Below are 19387 nucleotides of genomic sequence, written 5' to 3' on the forward strand. Positions count from 1 at the left end.
AGATGGCCGCTCACACTGAGCCTTATTCTGGTTCTGCTGGAGGTTTCTTCCTGTTAAAAGGGAGTTTTTCCTCTCCACTGTCGCTACATGCATGCTCAGTATGAGGGATTGCTGCAAAGTCAACGCCAGTGACTGTCCACTGTCTCTACATGCTCATCCAGGAGGAGTGAATGCTGCAAGTCACTGACTGGATGCAATCTGCTGGGTTTCCTTAGATAGAAAAACTTTTTATCCAATTTGAATAAATAACTGAATCTGACTGAACTGTTCAATGGTTAGGATTAATTGGAATGCATGCACCTGACTTTTGTGAAGAGCCTTGAGACAACGTGTTGTGAATTGGCGCTATATAAATAAAACTGAATTGAATTGAATTAAAGATATCCTCAAAGTCCCTCCACCGTTCCGCCATATTCTCAGTCTAGGTCTGCAGTGTCTCCCTGATAAACCAATCACAGCCTTGGATGGTCTCTGCCTTATTTTCTGAGTCATCAAACTGTTTTCCTAAAAGGTCAACTGAAAGTCCATCTCCATAACCTCTTTAATTCTTCTGAGCCTGAAGTGTTTGCCTCAGTAACGACAGAAGCTGTGGTCTTCTTGGGAACCGGGTCTCTTTCTGCTGTTTCAGGGGACCTCAGAAAGTACCAAGACCTGGATAGCCTCCTTCTTCAGCTGGATACAACTTGATATCATACTTTATTGTCATAATTACCAGAGTGAAAAGAGCTTTTTGGAAAATGTACTAAATATTATTTGATATCACTTTGAGTCCATCTGCTGGTTGGAAACTCATTGCTCACTGAGCAACTTTTAATTGAAGGCTTGCTATTGGTCCGCTGGATGTCAATTGTTAACTGACAATCTGAGGTCATCAGATTGTGGCCAGTAGTTTAAAAATAGCAAATATTTATTAGCCAGCCAAAGTATTGACCTACCTCTGCCTTAGATCCACAATAAGCACTTTGACACGTTGATATTCTTTGATTTTTTTTTTTATTGAGCAGCCACTGATTGAGGTAGGTTATAAAGAATTTCAGAAACCCAAAACATGATTAAACATAAGTTTACAAGTTTATATTAATATCTCTACATAAGTGCTCAATGTAAATATTATTTAAATTAAATAAATTCAAATTAACGCACTGGCTAAAGTATAAAGCACGTCAATATTAGATTTACTGAAACAGGTATGACAGAGTTAAGCTTTTTAACCAGAGATGAGCAGAGAGTTAACGTTGTTGGTTTGACAACCTAAAGGTGGAAGAAGGTGTTTCTCTCCACTATGGCCTCCTTCCTTGTCCTCCTCCCCACTGCCTTTGGGAAGGTCACTGGAGGTCAGGTGGATGCAGAGGGTATCAGCAACTTGAAGGCCCAGGGGTGAACCTGCTGTAGACAGGGAAGAAAAAAGGTTCAGCAAATAAGAAAAGCTAGAACATGAAAACAAATTGGAATAGAGCAGACATACCAGCATCAGGTTTGCTGCACACACCAAGACTGTTCATCACTATCTTCTCCAGAGCCATGTGTGACACATTCTAAGTGAAAAACACAGAACATCTGACTTAGTGTATGGTTGCTGGGGATTAAAGAACTGATGGGAAAGGCTGATAAATCGACTCACACACAACCTGCAAACACAGAAAAAAAGTTAAGCACTAAGCTTGGTGGCATTATGAGAGGAGTGATGTGTTGCAGTCAGTTTCTGCACTTTTTGATAGTCAAAACAGTTTGTGAAGGTCAACAGACACAGAGGGCAGCTCACATATGCCTTCAACAGCAGAAGCAGCACTTAGTGGAGTTTGAAAGGGTCACACCACTGGCTCGTTTGACGCAGGGTGGTTGCACTGTATAGCTGCCTGGCATGTGGGGTTATCTTCACAACCTGGCTGTACCTGATGTACATAGTTTCAACATTGGCCTGCTGTGACCTCTGTAAACCGCTCCTGACGTAACACTACAGACCTCTTGCTGCCTCATTCAGAAGAGCCACTATCTATATCTGTAACAACTGAAAACCACACAAAAATCCAGATATAAACAGAAACTATTAAAGCAACAGGAAGTTTACTAAGAGGTCAAACATTAGATTGCACTTCAGAGCTGTAAGAATATAACATAGTGTCAGAAGATAAAGTAAACTAGAGGCAGAAGATAAAGCGGACTGAGAGCATAGCACAGCTTCAACCACCACCAAACCAAGCCTGTGTTTGCAAGGCAACTGCTGTCGGTATAGCGAAGACGTCTGAGAAGGTGCAATGCGCAACATTTCTTCACGTTGCGGGAGAATAAATGGTAAAAGTATATAATACATTTGAATTTGGGGACGACAAAACAGATAAAACCAAAGTCCTGAAAAAGCCGTTTAAGGACTGTTTTGAACCAAAAGTCACTTAAATTATATACAGCACATGTACTTCACAAGAGAGCAGAAACAGGCAGAAACAATGCACATGTCACGGATTTAAAAAACAAAGCCAAGGACTGTGAGTTTAAAGATCTACATGATTCCATGGTATGTGAAAGAATAGTGCAGCATAACAAATGACCGAGTGAAAGGCAGGCTACACATAGTAGCAGATCTGACACTAGAAAAGGCCATTAATATTTGTAGTACAAGTAAAATAACCCAGGTAACAGAAGAAGCAGATGTGAACAGATTAAGAACAGTCAGAATAAAAGACAATAAAAGTACATCTAAACCAGTGTAAAAAGAACAGAAAGAAACAAACTGCAACCGATATAGACTCAAGCATTAAACAAAAACCCATCCTGCAATTGGTCAGACGTGCAACGTATGCCGAAAAGAAATCGCTTTGCTAAGATGTTCGGATCACAGGAGGAAAGTGCACACTGTAGCGCACAGTGAAAATAAATATGACATGTTCCTAGGGATTGTAAATGTGGAGCATAAGGATGTTGTACTGATGGAGTCTGCAGAGACAGACACAGAGATATGGACTGAAAACCTCAAGATAAACAATGAACTTGTGACATGTAAGCTTGACATGGGGGCAGACTACAAAATAATGGCTATAAAACACTCACTGTTTGGACACATTGAAGACAAATTAAACAAAACTGTTTCCCATTTTTGGTCACAAGGTGGCAGCATTAGGCAAGAAAATCCTAATCTGTGAGTACAAAAGCAAAAAGTAGAGCTCCAGCGTTCCACAGAGGAACGCTGGAGCTGGAGGACAACCATCTCTGCTGCAGTCCTATGGTAGGGTGGCCAGGCGTCAGCCACTCCCTAATAAAAGACACACAGCAGCTGTGCTCTGGAGTTTTCCAAAAGGCACCTGAAGGACTCTCAGACCATGAGAAACTAAATTATCTGTTCTGACGAGACAAACTCTTTGGTGTGAATGCCAGGCGTCATGTTTGAAGGAAATCAAGCACCCCTCATCACCAGACCATTAAAATCCCTACAGTGAAGCATGGTGGTGGCAGCATCATGTTATAGGGATGTTTTTCAGCAGCAGGAAATGGCAGACTAGTCAGGATAGAGGGAAAGAGGAATAGAGCAATGTACAGAGGAATCCTGGATGAAAACCTACTCCAGAGCAGGTTATCATCCAGAAGAAGAATGGCCGAAGCTGTTTAAAGATAAGCGTGCTAAGCTTGGTGCATCATATTCAAAAAGACTTGAGGTTGTAACTGCTGCCAAAGGTGGATCAACAAAGTATTAAGCAAAGGCAGTGAATACTTACATAAACGTGATTTCTTAGTTTTCTATTTGTAGCACATTTTTAACCATCTCTAAAAAAGTTTTATTCACATTGTCATAATTGGGTACTATGTGTAGAGTTTTGAGAAAAGATATTAATTAATACCATTTAGAATAAGGCTGTAACATAGCTAAATGTGGAAAAAGTGGATGCACTGTAATTTCAATTGCTTCTATGTCTTACTCAAGAGAAAATCTAACATCTGATTGGTTTATCTGCACAACAACCAAGGTGCTTAAGTTTCTTTATGGATCTGTTTGTTCCCTGTTGTTTTTGAATGGGAGTCTTTTCCTTAAGCCTTGCCTAAAACAACAGCTGTAGCTTATTGAGGCTGACCGGCGGAGAGCCTTGGGAGAGATCGTCACTCCTGGAGCCCAATGGTCACCCGTCCTGGCAAACATGCCTCGGACGTGTCAGTTCCTCCCTTCTCCCCTACCACGCCTAATGTTTCTTCCTCCTCTGCTCACCACATATGTTATTGTCAATTGGCCGCCTCTGCTCCATCCTCCGAGGGTCCGGCCGACGCTTCTGAGGGTCCGGCCAACATCTTCCACTTGTCCTTTGCTGCTTATTCCACTCCAGTCCCAGAAGGTTTGCCCAATGTTTCCACTTCAGTCTCGGAAGGTCTGCAACAGAACTTGCTCATCTTCTCCCCACAGCCCTAATGACCGCACATTGACAACTGAGTATCAGGACCATCTAGATTTCTGAGACCCTCATCTCCATTATCATCATTATCACCGCCATCTACACTTCTTGCTTCATCATCCTCAACGCTGCCTTCTACACTACTGGCCCAGCCATCATAAACACCGTCACCTACATTCATGGGCCAATTCATCAACATCTTCAGCATCACCTACATCTCTGGCTCAATCATCATCTTCACCATCCACATTTACCAATCCACTGCAAGTTCACGTTCCTGATCCATGGCGGTTTAAGGACAAATCGCCTCACGTTCCTAAACCAGAGGGGTTCAAAGAAGAACCGCCTTGTGTTCCTGCTCCAGAGTTCTTCGACAAGGGGGTCTAGGTGAACTTACCTGTGTCTACATCCCCAGAGCCTCATCTAAGGTTCCAGTGGCACTCTCCAAGGTTCCTCCAGGGTTTCAACGTCGTTCTTAACGAACTCCATCGAGAATTCTCCATGCTTCCACGTCAATCTCCAAGGCTCCATTCTCCAGGCCTCCTCCTTGGGTTCCAAGCGCTTGAGCACCATCCCTATCTCAAGTCTCCAGAGCACCACCGGGTCCTAATTTTCTAGAGCTTTACTGTGGTCCCAAGTCTCCAGAGTTCAACCGTGGGTTCATGTCTCCGGCTGTTCTCCGAGGGTCCTCCACAAGCCATGGCCAACCTCCAGAAAAGGTTCTCTGTGTGTTCCCCAAGCGTCTTGGCAAGCCTTCAAGGTTCTGTCTATGTTGCCGTTGACCTCCGAGGTTCTTACACCTCAGATCTCCAGATCTTCATTTTGTCTGTCTTCATGAACTCTGTTTCTCCTCGGGCAACTTCTCGATCTTCCGCCTGATCTTTGTGTCTGCTCGGGACAACCTCCCAACCGTACCCCTGAACTTTGTGTTTTGTTTTGTTCCTTGTCCTCCTTCCAAGGCCACCTCTGCCTACCCTGTTTGGGTTGTTTTTTGTTTTTTTGTCATAGACTTTTTGAGGGCATCCGGTAGTCACCCTTGAGGAAGGAGTTCTGTCATGATCTGTCATTAAATGTTTTATTCTTTTGAGATAAACATAGATTCACTTATTTGACATGCGCATATCCAGTTTTCATAACATTTTCACATGTATAAATAGCAGTCTCGGGGCACTTTTGCCTTTTCATGCATACTGCGGTCCAAATTGTTCATACTAGCCTGTGACAACTGACCAAGCTGTACCCCTTCCCTGTCAGAGAATGTGTGTGTGATTACCTTGTTAGGCAGCTGTAGCAGAAAGGTGAGTGAATCTGTGAGTTTGTCCTCCAGCAGAGACAGACGTGTCTTCTCCGCCTCATCCTCAGGCCTCTGGGAAGACACACACTGAAGTCCCGTTCACATGTTTACAATTAAAGCTGTACTTTAAACTTCCATTTTCCCTATCCCCAATAATGTTATGTTTTTCGTCATTCTTATGCTTATTGGCATTGTTATTAGAGCTGCTAAATATTTTTATTATTACAATCATCATTGGAATATCAATGTGTGCGATTTGCAATCACAAAGTCCCGTTAATGTTGGATGCAATTTTAGAAGGATATCATGCTGTATGTCAAATACCGTGCATGAAAATTCTGAATGCCAATAATATATGTGGCCTATTGTATAGATCTTCTCTTGAAAATTACTTTTGCATTGTTTTAGTGGCCAAGATCCTAAAACTAACAAAGAGTGCTGGGTAAATTGTAATAAAGAAGAAAAAAAGAAGAATTTGGCAAATTTGGGATTACTGTAATCAATATTGCAATATTCAGCAATAATGTTTGCAATGTTATCCTCATACTGTGCAACCCTAATTATTATTTACAAAACAAACTATATAGTAGCAGTTCTGGTTGGTTTTAACATGCAGTTACTTTTCTGCAAGCTCTACTCTACAATCTGACACATTTTTCAATATACACATTTATGGAAACAAACAGTACAGCACCTAGGCATTCACACAGCCTGAACCTTTTCATAATTTGCCAATCTGCAACAGCACACAATGTATTTAACAAGGATTGTATGTAATAGACCCAACATAGACTAGTGTACTATTTTGAAATGGGATTAAAATAAAAAAGTGTTTTTTTTTTTTGTTTTAATGTTCTGTGTACCCTCAGTAGCTTGTTTAAGAGAACATTAATAAACATCACAAAGACCTAGGAACACAGCAGACAGGTCAGGGGTGCGGTTATGGAGACGTTTTAAGCAGCATGAAGTTATAAAGCAACATCCCCAGCTTTGAACGTCTAACAGAGTACTGTTGAATCCATCATCTGAAAGTGAAAATAGTACTGCACAACTGCAAATCTACCAAGAGATGGCCATCCACCAAAACTGACATGTCAAAATAAAAGAGCATTAATAAGAGTAGCAGCCAAGATGTCCTTGGTAATCCTGGAGGGGCTGCAGATATCCACAATTCAGGTGGGGGAATCTGTTAACAGGACAACCATTGGGCATGCATTCGCAAATCTGATCCTTATGGAACAGTGGCAAGAAGAAAACCCTTTGTTGAAAGAAAGTCATTAGGTGAAAATAGGGGACAATAGGAACTCCACGGTCCGTTTGATCTGATGAGACAAAAATTGAACTTAGTGACCTACCTTCAAAATGCTGTATGAGGCAGAAAACTCTGCATTTACCTGCTCCTCCAAGTCTGAGGTCATGGTTCTCCACCTGAAAAGGGTGGCTTGCCCTCTGCAGGTTAGAGGGGAGCTCTGTCTCAAGTGAAGGAGTTCAAGTATCTTGTTTATGAGTAAAGGGAGAATGGACGCAGGAATGAGGACGCTGTGCCGGTCCATAGTGGTGAAGAGAGAGTCGCGCCAAGAGCCAAAGCTCTCGATTTACAGTTCAGTCTACGTTCCTACCCTCACCTATGGGCCTGAACTTTGAGTCATGACCGAAAGAACGAGATCCTGGATAAAACCAACTCAAATGAACTTCCTCCGCAGGGTGGCTGAACACTCCCTTAGAGATAGAGTGAAGAGCTTGGCCAGCCTGCGGAGGAGCTTGGAGTAAAGTCGCCACTCCTCCACATCAAGAGGAGTCAGTTGAGGTAGCTCGGGCATCTGTTTTGGATGCCTCGTGGACGCCTCCCCCTGGAGGTGTTCCAGGCACGTCCCCTTCGGAGGAGGCCAGAGGGACAGCCAAGGACAAGCTGGAGGGACTATGTCTCTCAACTGGCCTGGGAACGCCTTGGGCGAGTATCTTGAAAATTCTATGTCATTTTCTTCAGCATCACAGATTAGCACTACTTTGTGGTGGTCTGTCGCCTAAAAGCCCAATAAATATATTGAAATTTGAGGCATATTAATAATACTAATAATATTTTTAATCATATAAAACATTCATAGAGAAAATGAATTTTTATCCTGGGACAACAAACTGAATGATTAAAAAATAACTAAAAATAACTTCAAAGTGCCTGATGAATGATAACTAATAACTAATGATAACTAAATACATGGTATAACACCAAGGTAACCATACTGAATTTGGTCTATAGTGTGTTATTTGCATGTCCAATTCCATAAAGTGATTTTGAGGTGGAACACACTCTATAGGGAAGTCACACTCTTAAGCTTCCCTTGTATGGTCTATTCGGGGGTTCTGGAGAGGAGGGTCCGTCGGATAGTCGAACCTCAGATTCAGGAAGAGCAGTGTGGTTAACGTCCTGGCCGTGGAACACTGGACCAGCAGTATGAAGCGGCCGGGATGAGAATCAGTGCCTCCAAAACGAGGCCATGGTCTTGAGCTGGAAAAGGGTAGAGTGCCTACTCCAGGTCGGAGGGGAGTTCCTGCCTCAAGTGGAGGAGTTCAAGTATCTTGGGGTCTAGTTCACAAATGAAGGAAAAATGGAGCGGGAGATCGACAGACGGATTGGTGCTGCGTCAGCAGTGATGCAGGCGCTGTACCGGTCTGTCGTGGTAAAGAGAGAGCTAAGTCAAAAAGCGAAGCTCTCGATTTACCGGTTGATCTACGTTTCTACCCTCATCTATGTTCATGAGCTTTGGGTCGTCACTAAAAGAACGAGATCATGGATACAAGCAGCCGAAATTAGTTTTCTCTGCAGGGTGTCTGGGCTCTCCCTTAGAGATAGGGTGAGAAGCTCGGTAATCCGGGAGGGACTCAGAGTAGAGCATTTGCTTCTCCACGTCGAGAGGAGCCAGTTGAGGTGGCTCAGGCATCTGGTTAGGATGCCTCCTGGACGCCTTCCTGGTGAGGTGTTCCAGGCACGTCCCACCGGGAGGAGGCCCAGAGGAAGACCCAGGACACGCTGGAGGGACTATGTTTCTTGGCTGGTCTGGGAAGGCCTTGGGATTCCCCCGGATGAGCTGCCCCAAGTGGCTGGGGAGAGGGAAGTCTGGGTCTCTCTGCTTAGGCTGCTGCCCCTGCGACCCAACCTCGGAGAAGCGGAAGACAATGGATGGATGGATGGATGGATGGATGGATGGATGGATGGATGGATGGATGGATGGATGGATGGATGGATTTTGAGGTGCTGGCCTATGTTGCTGATGGGATATTGCACTGCACCTTTTTAGGCAATGACCGAAAATATAACCTGAGTTAAAAAAAAAACTGTTTTTACTAACCTTTACCCTTCCAAAGTCTCCACATCCATTTTTCTTTTTTTCTTCTGGTCCAATTCTGCGGCAGCACTCTCTGTGGTCTGTAGGAGTGCTGGTGAGCTTTTTGTGCTCCAAGCGACTCTGAGAGAGAGGATGATGAACTGTGTTCTTCTGACATCTGGAAGACGAAGGGTGACACTTGATTCCACTCTACAAAAACCACTTAAAGACTGTGAGAGTCCTACATTGACAGAAACTTTAGGTTAAAAACAAATATTCTGTCTGAGAGTTAGATGGTGGCTAACCCATCACCACAGCTATGATTGTGTGAGAGGTTGTTCTTCTCCAGGGAGCAGGATTTTTCTCTCTTTTTCAGACACCTGTCATCTTCCTCTTCATCAGAGGCAGCTCTCCCTTCCACTGCCCGTTGCAGACACTTGGCATCTGGGAATGGATGAGCTAGAATTAACCTTCTGGGATCATTCAGGTGTAATTTGTTTAGAATTGTCCCCAGTACTTCAGCTGTCTTACCACATGATTCCTCAGCTTGACTGAAGTGACCTGAGGTGTCAGAGAGGCAGGTGCAGCCGATTCTACCAAAGACAGAAAAAAAACACTGACCATTTATAAAATAAGAAGCAGTTTAGGTAACACTGTGTCCTTCTTAATAGTTACAGACACACTTCAGCTCCTACCTCAATCATTGGCTGATAATTTGAATGCCAAAACAAAAAATTACTGTGCTGGTCAAAGTTTTAGGCACCCCTGGTGAAGATGTGAGATGGTCTAATTCATCTTTACCTTTTACTGGTGGGAAAAAAGTGAATTCGAGGTAGCCCAGTTATTGGTACCTCTCAAAATTCCTTTATGTAACTAAAGAATGTTTTTGTAATTATACTTTACTTTTTGATCAGACTTTCTTGGAACTGCTAATTAGTGTTAATGGCTTCCTTTTTGTCTGGAGTGTAAATGTAATAAGATACATAGATTTCTTGTAGCCACTGGCCAATAGGCTGGATGAGGAGTCCTATTTATCTTGTCACTACGCGCTGTAATCAGATGAGGAGTCTTGGGATTGCCATAACAACCATCTCTATCTGGTTTGCCAGAAAACAAGACTTTTCTCCCCACCCATCACAAACATGGAGTTTGTTAAACTCTACTGGGACTTTAACTGGATCTTTGTGCTTTGTTCAGATCAGACTAGATCTTCAGCGACAAACAAATACACCAAAGGTGGGTTTGGTTTTAGAGATGTTAAATAAGAAATCTGGTGGACTCTACCCATAAATGGATAACGGGTTGTCACTGGGTCTTCAATGAGTATAATGACCCCAAACATATGGCCATATGTACAGAGTATACATGTTATATATGCTTCTAAGTATTACAGTACAGTTTCTGGAATGTGGTTTTAGGAAAAAAATCTGGGTTTAAGATTGTCTTTATTTTTTTGTTTATCATTTATCATGGCAGCAGTGAAGTACACAGTCACATTCAATAAATTAGAATTTGCATTCAGTTGAGGCTTGTTTGCTAGATTAAAAGTACCTTTTGAAAATAACCTATAAGCATGTATTAAACAACAATTTTCATTAAACCCACATTCCTATATTTAATTGTTTTTGTGTCCTGATTATGCACTACATTAAGTTGGTCTATCACATCAAATCCTAGAATAAAGAGGTCTGTAGTTGTAACATGACTGGCTCAAGGGCATGAATACCTTTGCAACGCACTGAGCAAGTCAGTAAATGACAGAAGCAAATGATGTGCAACTGGATCCTCAAACACACCCAAACATAGAATTCCTTGTCTCCCAGCAACACCCAGCGATTGTACCTGTACCGGAGCAGCTCTGTCTCCAACTTGGTGATCTTGGACTTGAGCTGTGGCACAGACTGGGCCTGCTCCTGTATCAGCCGAACCCTCTTCAGCCCCAAGGTCAGAGCCTCTCTAGCTTCCTCTGCCCGCCTCCTGTTAGCAACCATCAAAGATCATCACATATTACTAATAAATGTAAATCAAACAACATATATTTTTTATGTAAGATTATTTACAGAACCTGATCTGGCTGTTCTCCCTCCTCAGGGAGGACTCCAGCCCCTGCAGCGTGCGCATCTCCTGGTATGCCCATTGCAGCTCTTCCTCCAAACACTCGTTGAATTTCATGGCTTCCTCTAGCTGCCCATTACGTGAGGAGCGAATTAGTTTCAGCTCCCTCAGAATGGGGTCTCTGGGATCCCACCTCCTCTGCCCCCTCCTTGTTCTACCTTCTTGAGAACCCCTAGGCTGCCCTTTAAGTTTGTCGGTTTGTACCAGTTTTCCCTGCATGACCGTGCTGGAGGATTTAGGAGCGGAAACAGAGGTGCTGTGGTCACAGGGGGCAGTTAGGGTCCGGCTCCTCTCCCGTCTGAGGGCTACCTCAAGTGCCAGACAGCGAGCGTCGCTTCCCTGCAGAGCAGAGCGGAGGTCCTCGACCAGCTCCCTGAGAGCGGCAACCTCATCTGTAAAATATGCTTCATTAGAGTTCCAACTCTCTGTAAGTTGGTGTCAAGAAGTTTTATATGTCTATATTCTAAGGACATCAGAATTCCTGAAAGAAAAATGAAAATTCATGATAATGTAGTCGTATCTACCATGACTTGTTCAATAAAAGCTCTTTCGTACAAGCAATTCATTATTCAAAAACGGGAAAAAAACTGAACACTTCAGTGCAGAATTACCTCCCCGGTGCTTTTATATAATAGTTTATGTAATAACTGCAACTAATATAATGTAGGATAGACAGCCAGAGGCATCTTTTGAAACTGCAACTCAGGAAAGTTAATTTATTTCTGCAATTCAATTTTAAAAAATTCATTTCGTTGAGGTCATTGCTAAAGAAGCTGGCTGTTTACATAGTGCTAGGTACAAGCATATTAATGGAAAGTTAAGTGGAAGGAAAACATGTGGTAGGAAAAGGCACATAAGCAACATAGATAACTGCAGTCTCGAGCGCATTGTTAAGCAAGGCCTATGAGTTTGGAAAGTGGACCTGACGAAAATTTTGGCAGACTGGGAAGGTTCCCCATGTTCCATGTTTTCTCCATTTGTGCATAATGGCTCTCACTATGCTTTCCTGTTGCCACAAAGCCTTAGAAATGGCTTCCACCCTCTCCACACTGGAAGATGGCAGTGAATTCTAATATATTATTTAATTTCTTTGGATTAGGCCATAATGTGTTGCTTTTTGCAATCTCTTATTTCATACAGGTTATATTCTTCGTTCTACAGGTCAGACCATAATCAGGCGTAGGTAGGTGTGTCTTGTGAAATCGAACCAATCACAACTAAATCATGATTTAACTGCAGGGGCAAAGAATTTAAAACAGGTAAGATATTAACTACTCAAACCTCTCAAAAGCACATTGCCAAAAGAAAATGAATTACATTGTTTTATGTTTGTGGACCTTTTTTTTGACTAGTTATTTTGTTTGTTCCTCATCATGAGGGATTCTGTTTAGATTATATGGCTCTTTTGAATTCTGCTGTAGAGTTCAATTTTATTACTTGGCTCATATTTGGAGGACAAATAACTAGACATATTAATGGATATGCAATATAACATCAAATTAACTGACATGGCTAAACATCTTTATTTCAGTTCTAACCTATGCTAACATGTATTTGTATTGTTTTCACAGCTTTATTCCATTAGATCTCTAAGGAAGTCCACAGTAACCAGAACTGGTCAGTGTGGCAATGGAGTCATGCACACTGTAACCTGCAGCTGAATGGGCTCAGTCCTTTTAAAGACTTTAAGGCTTTGGTACGTTTACCTGATCATGTTTACATTCTTGTTCAGTGGATGATAGAAAAAGAAGCGAATGTACCAAGAATGAAATGACTAAACATTTGAAGTGAGAAAAAAGGGTTAAGAGGGCAAACATGGTGAAGGAACCGGTGCTTTTAAATTCATCATCCCCTTCTATTAGCCCACAGCTTTCACATCTCTGTCAAAGGAATGCTGCTGAAGTGATGAAATTACAGGGAATTATAAGTTAAATGTATAATTTCCTGTGTAAGTATAGGCTTGTGAGGTGGCAACAGTTGCTGAATATGCAGTCCCTCTCAAACATTGTTCAGATTTTATCAGGTTCCAACCTTAAACTTCAATGTATTTTATTGGAATTATACATGACAGACCAACACAAATTAGGATATTATTGTGAAATAAAAGGAGAAGGATACTTTGCTTTTCTTAATTTTTTACTAATAAAATTCTGAAAAGTGTCTCATATCTTTGTATTTAGCCCCGCTGTACCACCTTAATAGTAAACAGTGCACTCTGTGTGCACTTCAATCTCATTATGAATCCAACTGTTCTGTGAGGACCTCAAAAGACTATTAAATAACATTAGTGGGGGCACAGTGTGTGGCATAGCGGTGGAGCACCCGACCCATGCCCAGAGGTCCCAGAACGCAAATGTCCCGACCTAGCAAGACCTGTTTAATTCCCGACCTGGCAAGACCTTTCCTGCATGTCTTCCCCCTCTCTCCACTCCATTTCAAGACTGTCCAATTTGAAATAAAGGCAATAGTGCCACAAAAAAATAACATTAGTGAACAAACAGCATAATGAAGAACAAGCTTTGAACATCCCACAGGCCCCTGTAGATCACATCATAGAACAAAAAGAGTATAGTGGAACTGCAAACTTAAAGAAAGACATGGCCTACCACCTACACTGGGCAAATCAAGGCAGGGGGGGATTAATCCCAAGTTCAGAGGAAGAGGCCTATGGTAACTCTGGAGGAGCTGCAGATATTCACAACTCAGGTGGGAGAATCTCTCTATACAATACTACACGTTTGCACTCCACAAAACTGGTCTTTATGGAAGAGTGGCAAGAAGAAAGAAGACTATCTAAGTCTCATTTGGAGTTTGCCACGAGCTATGTAGGGAACGCAATACAACATGTGAAAGAAGGTGAGATGAGATCAAAACTGAAACATTTGGTCAACATACTAAACATTACATGTGTTGGAACATCCCAAATGCACTATCCCTACAGTGAGACACACTACAGCATCATGCTGTGGTTGTTTTCTTTCAGCAGGGACATTAAAGCTGGACTGAGTTGATTAGAAGATGAATAGAACTAAATACAGGACAATCCTAGGACAAAAATTGTTGAGACTGAGACAGAGGTCCACCTTTTACAAGACAGTCAGAACTACAACAGAATAGTTTACATTAAAGAATCCATATATATTAGAATGGCATAGTCAAAGTCCATAACTAAGTCCAATTGACAAGTTGTGGAAAGACTTGAAAACTGAAGTTCACAGATGCTATGCATCCAATCAGACTGAGATTGAGCAATGTTGTAAAGAATGATGGGCCAAAACCCAACTCTGTAGACGTGCAAAGCAGGTGAAGACATACCCCAAAAGTGTCAGGATGTGACATTTTGAACTTTGTGTTTTGTTCTGTTTACTAATTATCATATTTCTCCAGCCCCTCTGGTTAGGTTGTGTTTACTTATTGTTTACATCCTAGTCCTCATGTTCTCTGCTTCCCTTCCTGTCTGTTCAGTCTGTGTGGTGTTAGGTTTCATTACTCTGTAATCTGGTTTGCTTTATGGGTTCCTTGTTCGTTCTTAGGTTTGGTGTTTCTTATGTTCCCTTCAGTTTCTCAGTTTTCCTTCAGTTCATGTTTATCCCTGATTCTTATGCTTTATAGTTTTTTGTTGTAGGTTTGCTCGGTGTCTTGTCAATGACTTGTATTAGGTTCACCTGTTCCCTCTGCCTTCCTGCCTCCTTGCCTCATCTGTCCTTAGTTCCTTTGATTACCTGCCTTTGTTTTCTCTCTGCATATTAGTTGGTTTGTTTCATTATGTTTTTGTGGGTTCCTTGCGTTACAACTCGATCCTTTATCCTCGTCCCTGCCTTGAATCTCCATGTTCCTGCAGTGTCTGTAATGTAAGTGTTTGGATCTCGACCCTGTTCAGTACCTGCAGTGTTTTTGTTACGTTTTGACTTTTTTGATTAAAGCTGAGAGACTGCTTTTTGAAATGCTGCTTCCAAGCTCTTGTCTGCGCTTCGGTCCACTCCAAAACCTCACCGTGACACAAAGCCAACCAGGTGCAGCAAAAGGCTGTTCAAAAAAGTATTCAATCAAATTCCGATTTATTTATTCCTCCGGATTATTTGAAACACATTTAGAAAATCATGTATCATTCACCTTCCTCTTCATAATCATGAACTATTGTTGGTTACATCAAATCCAAATCAAACATATCGCGTTTTCTTATTGTTAAGCAGCAGGACGTATTTTTAAAAAGTACAATGATTATTGTTACTTGGACAGGAAAGTAACCCATCAGCTGTATTTAAAAATCAAACACATATTCTATTACCATCCTCACGCAGGTCCTCTGCGGTTCGACTTTTCACGGATCTGCTCCGGGTTCCAGTCTGATCTCTGCTCAGATCAAAACTGACACACTTCCTCCGCCGGACGCGGGGCCACCGGAGACGGATCTGTCTCTCCACCAGCTCCGTGTTCCCAGAAACGGGCAGACGCCAGTCGCAATCCCCGGTGACTGCAGATGCACTGCGCACACGGAAATACCCACAGAGGCGCGAGTGAAATTCTTTAAAAGAAAGTTGATCGGATAACTTGGAACAAACATCCCTGAACTCTTCATGTTGCTGGTCTGTTCCACCATCTCGGCTTCCCTCCACTGCTTTCAGTCCCAGCACGGCGCAGAGAGCAGTGAAGTCCTCCGCGGACACTGTGTCATCCTGGTTGGGATAGGCCAGGTGGTGGAAGACCTCCTGCAGGTACTGATCGATTCCAGTGGCGAGGACGACTATTTCGTTCTCGGCTCCCGGATCGGGGCAATAGTGATGGACCAGGGCGCTGCGGAGCCACTCGCTTTTACGCGCAGCCCGCGGCAAAGACTGGACGCGAGGGAGTGTCAGTGCGGTGCGCCTCATGGCTGCACTCAAAATATGGTTGTTCTTACTGGTTAAACCTGACGGCACTGCAGGTGATCAGAAAGCAAACTCAGGTTCTAAAACACATCTTGGGGCGGTTGTGAAGCTGCCGTATTTCCTGGACACCTCACCTAAGGTTTCCTCCTGCGGCTCTTTCAGTTCAGATTTGATCCCTGCGGGCTGGAAAAAAACTCGGCTCCACCCTTTGTGCGCATGCTCCAACTGCTGTACTAATAACGCGCTCATAGCTGGAGTTACCTCTGTTTGATCCGTGTTACCAAACTGGGTTAAATATCAGCACAATAAGAGCTGTCAGAGCACTGAGTTTTCCCTCAGCTTTCCATGGAAGAGATCCGTTTTTACAGGAGGACCTAAGGAGATCTTTTGGTGGCACCTGTCCTCTGGATCCACCAGTCAGTCTTAAACAATACAAATCTTTGATTGCACCTTTCTGACTCACATCCTATATGGTACCAACAACAATGAAAAAAGTAACCTGACTCCTGCTCTCCTCTCCTCATACACACACCAGGTACACTTACAGTTTAAAGAATCACATGACTGTTTTTTTCTCATTGACATTAAATCAAACTACACATTTCCTTTACATAACATGCATCCCTAAAGTATCTCTACTGGCTAAATGCCAAAATAATGAGAGCACCAGCTCTGTCCACAATTTTTATGGGACTGAGATCAGAGTTTTTGATGGGCACTCTAAAACAATGACTTGTCCTTAAGCCACTTTGTAGTTAATTAGGTGGTATGCTTTGGGTCATATTTGAAGACCCATCTGAATATCTTACAGCCCAGTAGCCAGCAACTCTCCTGTGTAAAATAACTGTTTACAAATCCAATTCAGGTGACTATCTCATGAAGCTCATCAAGAGAATGCCAACAGTGTGCCAAGCAGTAATCAAAGCAAAGGTTTTTTTTTTTATAGAATCTAAAATATAAAAGATTTTTTGAGTTATTTCACAAATTTTTGTTGGCCACATAATTCTATATATTTTTTTCTTCATAGTTTTGATGTCTTCACTATGTTTCTATAAAGTAAAAAGTAACAAAAATAAGGAAAAGCCATTGAGTATCAAAGATTTGTCCAAACATTTAACTGGTTCTTATATGTAAATGTATGGAAATATATTGTTTTCACTGTATCTTGGCCTGGAACTCAATAACACATTAGTTTCCAGGGAATTCAACATTTCCCAGAGCGAAAATACCTTTCCCCACCCTGACCTCACTACTTTTCAGATGTTTGACAGCTAAAACAAAAGCAGCTTCTAGAATTTGCTCACCTGGGCATGAACAGACTGAACCAACCAAATTATGCATTACTCAGCCTCCACTGTTTGACTTTTACTGTACTGATCACCCCAACAGTACAGTGCAAAGTATTTATGCTCCCTAAAGTTATATTATTACAAACTAAAATGTATTGAATAGGGATTTGAGATAAGCGACTAACACAAGGTAGCATATTCTGTAAGTGTGAAGTAAAAGGAAATTGAACCATTGAACTATGCACACAGATAACAACAGGCTGAGTAAAAACTCTGAATCTCAGAATGCAACCAATTAACCAATTTTCAAGGAAAGCCCCTAGGAAGGAGGGGTCACTGCTGGAATCCCTGTGACATCATAGGTTTACAAAATTCTGGTGTGTAGCCCTGTTGAGAGGTGTTTGATCCACGAATCCACAATTCCACCAATACGTTTCCTGATTCAACCAGAATTGGTATTTGAACAGTCCTCCTCATCATGCTGTTCATATTTTGACATCATGAGACCAAGAGGACACTAACAGTTGATCAAGAGTTTCATCTTCATGGATGATAATGCTCTAACTCATTGCATCGTTAGGTTAGGGTATGGCTGCTGGAGACTGGGGTACCTCGAATAGAGTGGCCTGCATTTTCAGCAGACCTGAATACCTTGAAAAACCAATGGCATTAGCTGAGTCACCGTCTAGTGGCTCTTAACTCTGTACCACAGAACTTTAATGACCTGAGGGCCACCCTTCAAGAGCAGTGGGATGCCACGCCTCAGCAGACAATAAGTCGACTTGTGAACAGCATGAGACGTTGTGTAATTGATTTTCAAGGGCACATGACGTGTTATTGAGACATTGACATGTTTTGTTGTGGTATATCCACCACTGTTGTTGGCTTTTCTTTAAAAAAAATAGTAGAGATTATAAAATCACCATGGCATGCTTCTACTTAAATGCCCTACATTCATGATATAATATCACTGTAAGTTGAACTTTTTACGTTTCTCGTAAATTTCACCCAATAGCCAAATACCCCTAACTTTTTGTAAGTACTGTAAGTATTCAGGGGATCCTGTTTAAGAACACCAGTGCTTGAATTCCCTTTTTCACTGATTATTCTATAATAATGCTACATTGGGCTGGTAGTCACAGGACAGTCTCTGACAGAAAGTTATTTGGCTAAAATGAAATATTCCAACTTTATTAATGATTCTGTTATGAATAGTTGCTAATAGCCAAAGAAGCATTATTTTACAACACATGCTTAGGAGATGTTTTTCTGCAGCAAGGACAGGGAGGCTGGTCAGAGGTGAAGGGAAGATTGATGGAGCTGAATACAGGACAATCCTGGAACAAAGCTATAGAAGCTGAAAAAGACTTTAAACTGGGTTGGGGGTTCCTGTTCTGGCAGGACAGGGAGACTAAACATCCAGCCAGAACTACAGTTCAATCACTGGAGCAAGTGCCAAAGCAGTTTGTTAACAGTCTGAATACTGAGCAGTAAATGGCAGTGGGCCACAGTCTGAGGCAGCCCTGAACATTAGCTCTGCCACAGCATGAAGCTTGTGAAGCTTAGTCCATACCGACTGTAAGGAATGTGCAAATGTATAGTCATGTTTTAAAGTATGCTGTTTGTGAAGATTTTTTTTTTATTTCCTTAATAGCCTCTTTCCTCCTTGTGGGGGAATTTTTACATTGCTACTACAGTTCATTGAGAGTTATGGACATTCTTTCATTTAATGTCCTCAGAAAGGATTCAAAAATAGACTGATCTACAAAGGCCTGTTGTAATTTTTTTCAAGCCATGCAGCTGTAAATTTGTTACTGTTTTTGGAGCCATTGTGTTGTTCATGACCAGGTGTGGGTCAAGTGTCAACAGCTGGAAAGTTGACATATTTGGAATCCAGAATCTATAGACAGCAGCAGGGTTGACATCAAGATCATGATAGATTTGAGACAGGATGCTTGACCTGGCCACAGATCAGAGATTTCATTGCTATGATCTTTAAGAAAATTCACTATGACTTTTGCTACATCAAGAAGAGATACAGGAAGATACACAAATCACTAAATTCTCCTTGGATTGATGGAAGAAGTTGCTCATGGAACAAATTTTGATTCTACTCTTCATTCAT

At 42.1% G+C, this 19387-nt stretch overlaps 1 protein-coding gene across 4 annotated transcripts; it reads right to left on the reverse strand.

The window, feature by feature from the left end:
- Nucleotides 1-978: 978 nt before the first annotated feature.
- si:ch211-112f3.4 (EF-hand and coiled-coil domain-containing protein 1) lies at nucleotides 979-16502 on the reverse strand. 4 transcript variants are annotated; one of them, XM_047346502.1, is made up of 9 exons: nucleotides 15394-16502; nucleotides 11056-11497; nucleotides 10833-10967; nucleotides 9522-9583; nucleotides 9296-9434; nucleotides 9015-9168; nucleotides 5647-5754; nucleotides 1466-1535; nucleotides 979-1383 (listed from the first exon to the last, which is right to left on the reverse strand). In XM_047346502.1, exons 1-9 carry the CDS (start codon nucleotides 15974-15976, stop codon nucleotides 1208-1210), a joined length of 1869 nt encoding a protein of 622 aa, XP_047202458.1. In that variant the 5' UTR covers nucleotides 15977-16502; the 3' UTR covers nucleotides 979-1207. The 4 variants fall into 4 exon arrangements, with proteins under 4 accessions (XP_047202458.1, XP_047202460.1, XP_047202457.1 ...); XM_047346504.1 differs by having other exon boundaries at nucleotides 5647-5739; nucleotides 15394-16494; XM_047346501.1 differs by having other exon boundaries at nucleotides 979-1386; nucleotides 15394-16487.
- Between the last annotated feature and the right edge of the window lie 2885 nt (nucleotides 16503-19387).

The sequence above is a fragment of the Girardinichthys multiradiatus genome, chromosome 20, assembly GCF_021462225.1.
Source record: "Girardinichthys multiradiatus isolate DD_20200921_A chromosome 20, DD_fGirMul_XY1, whole genome shotgun sequence".
In the NCBI taxonomy this organism is placed as follows: Eukaryota; Metazoa; Chordata; class Actinopteri; order Cyprinodontiformes; family Goodeidae; genus Girardinichthys; species Girardinichthys multiradiatus.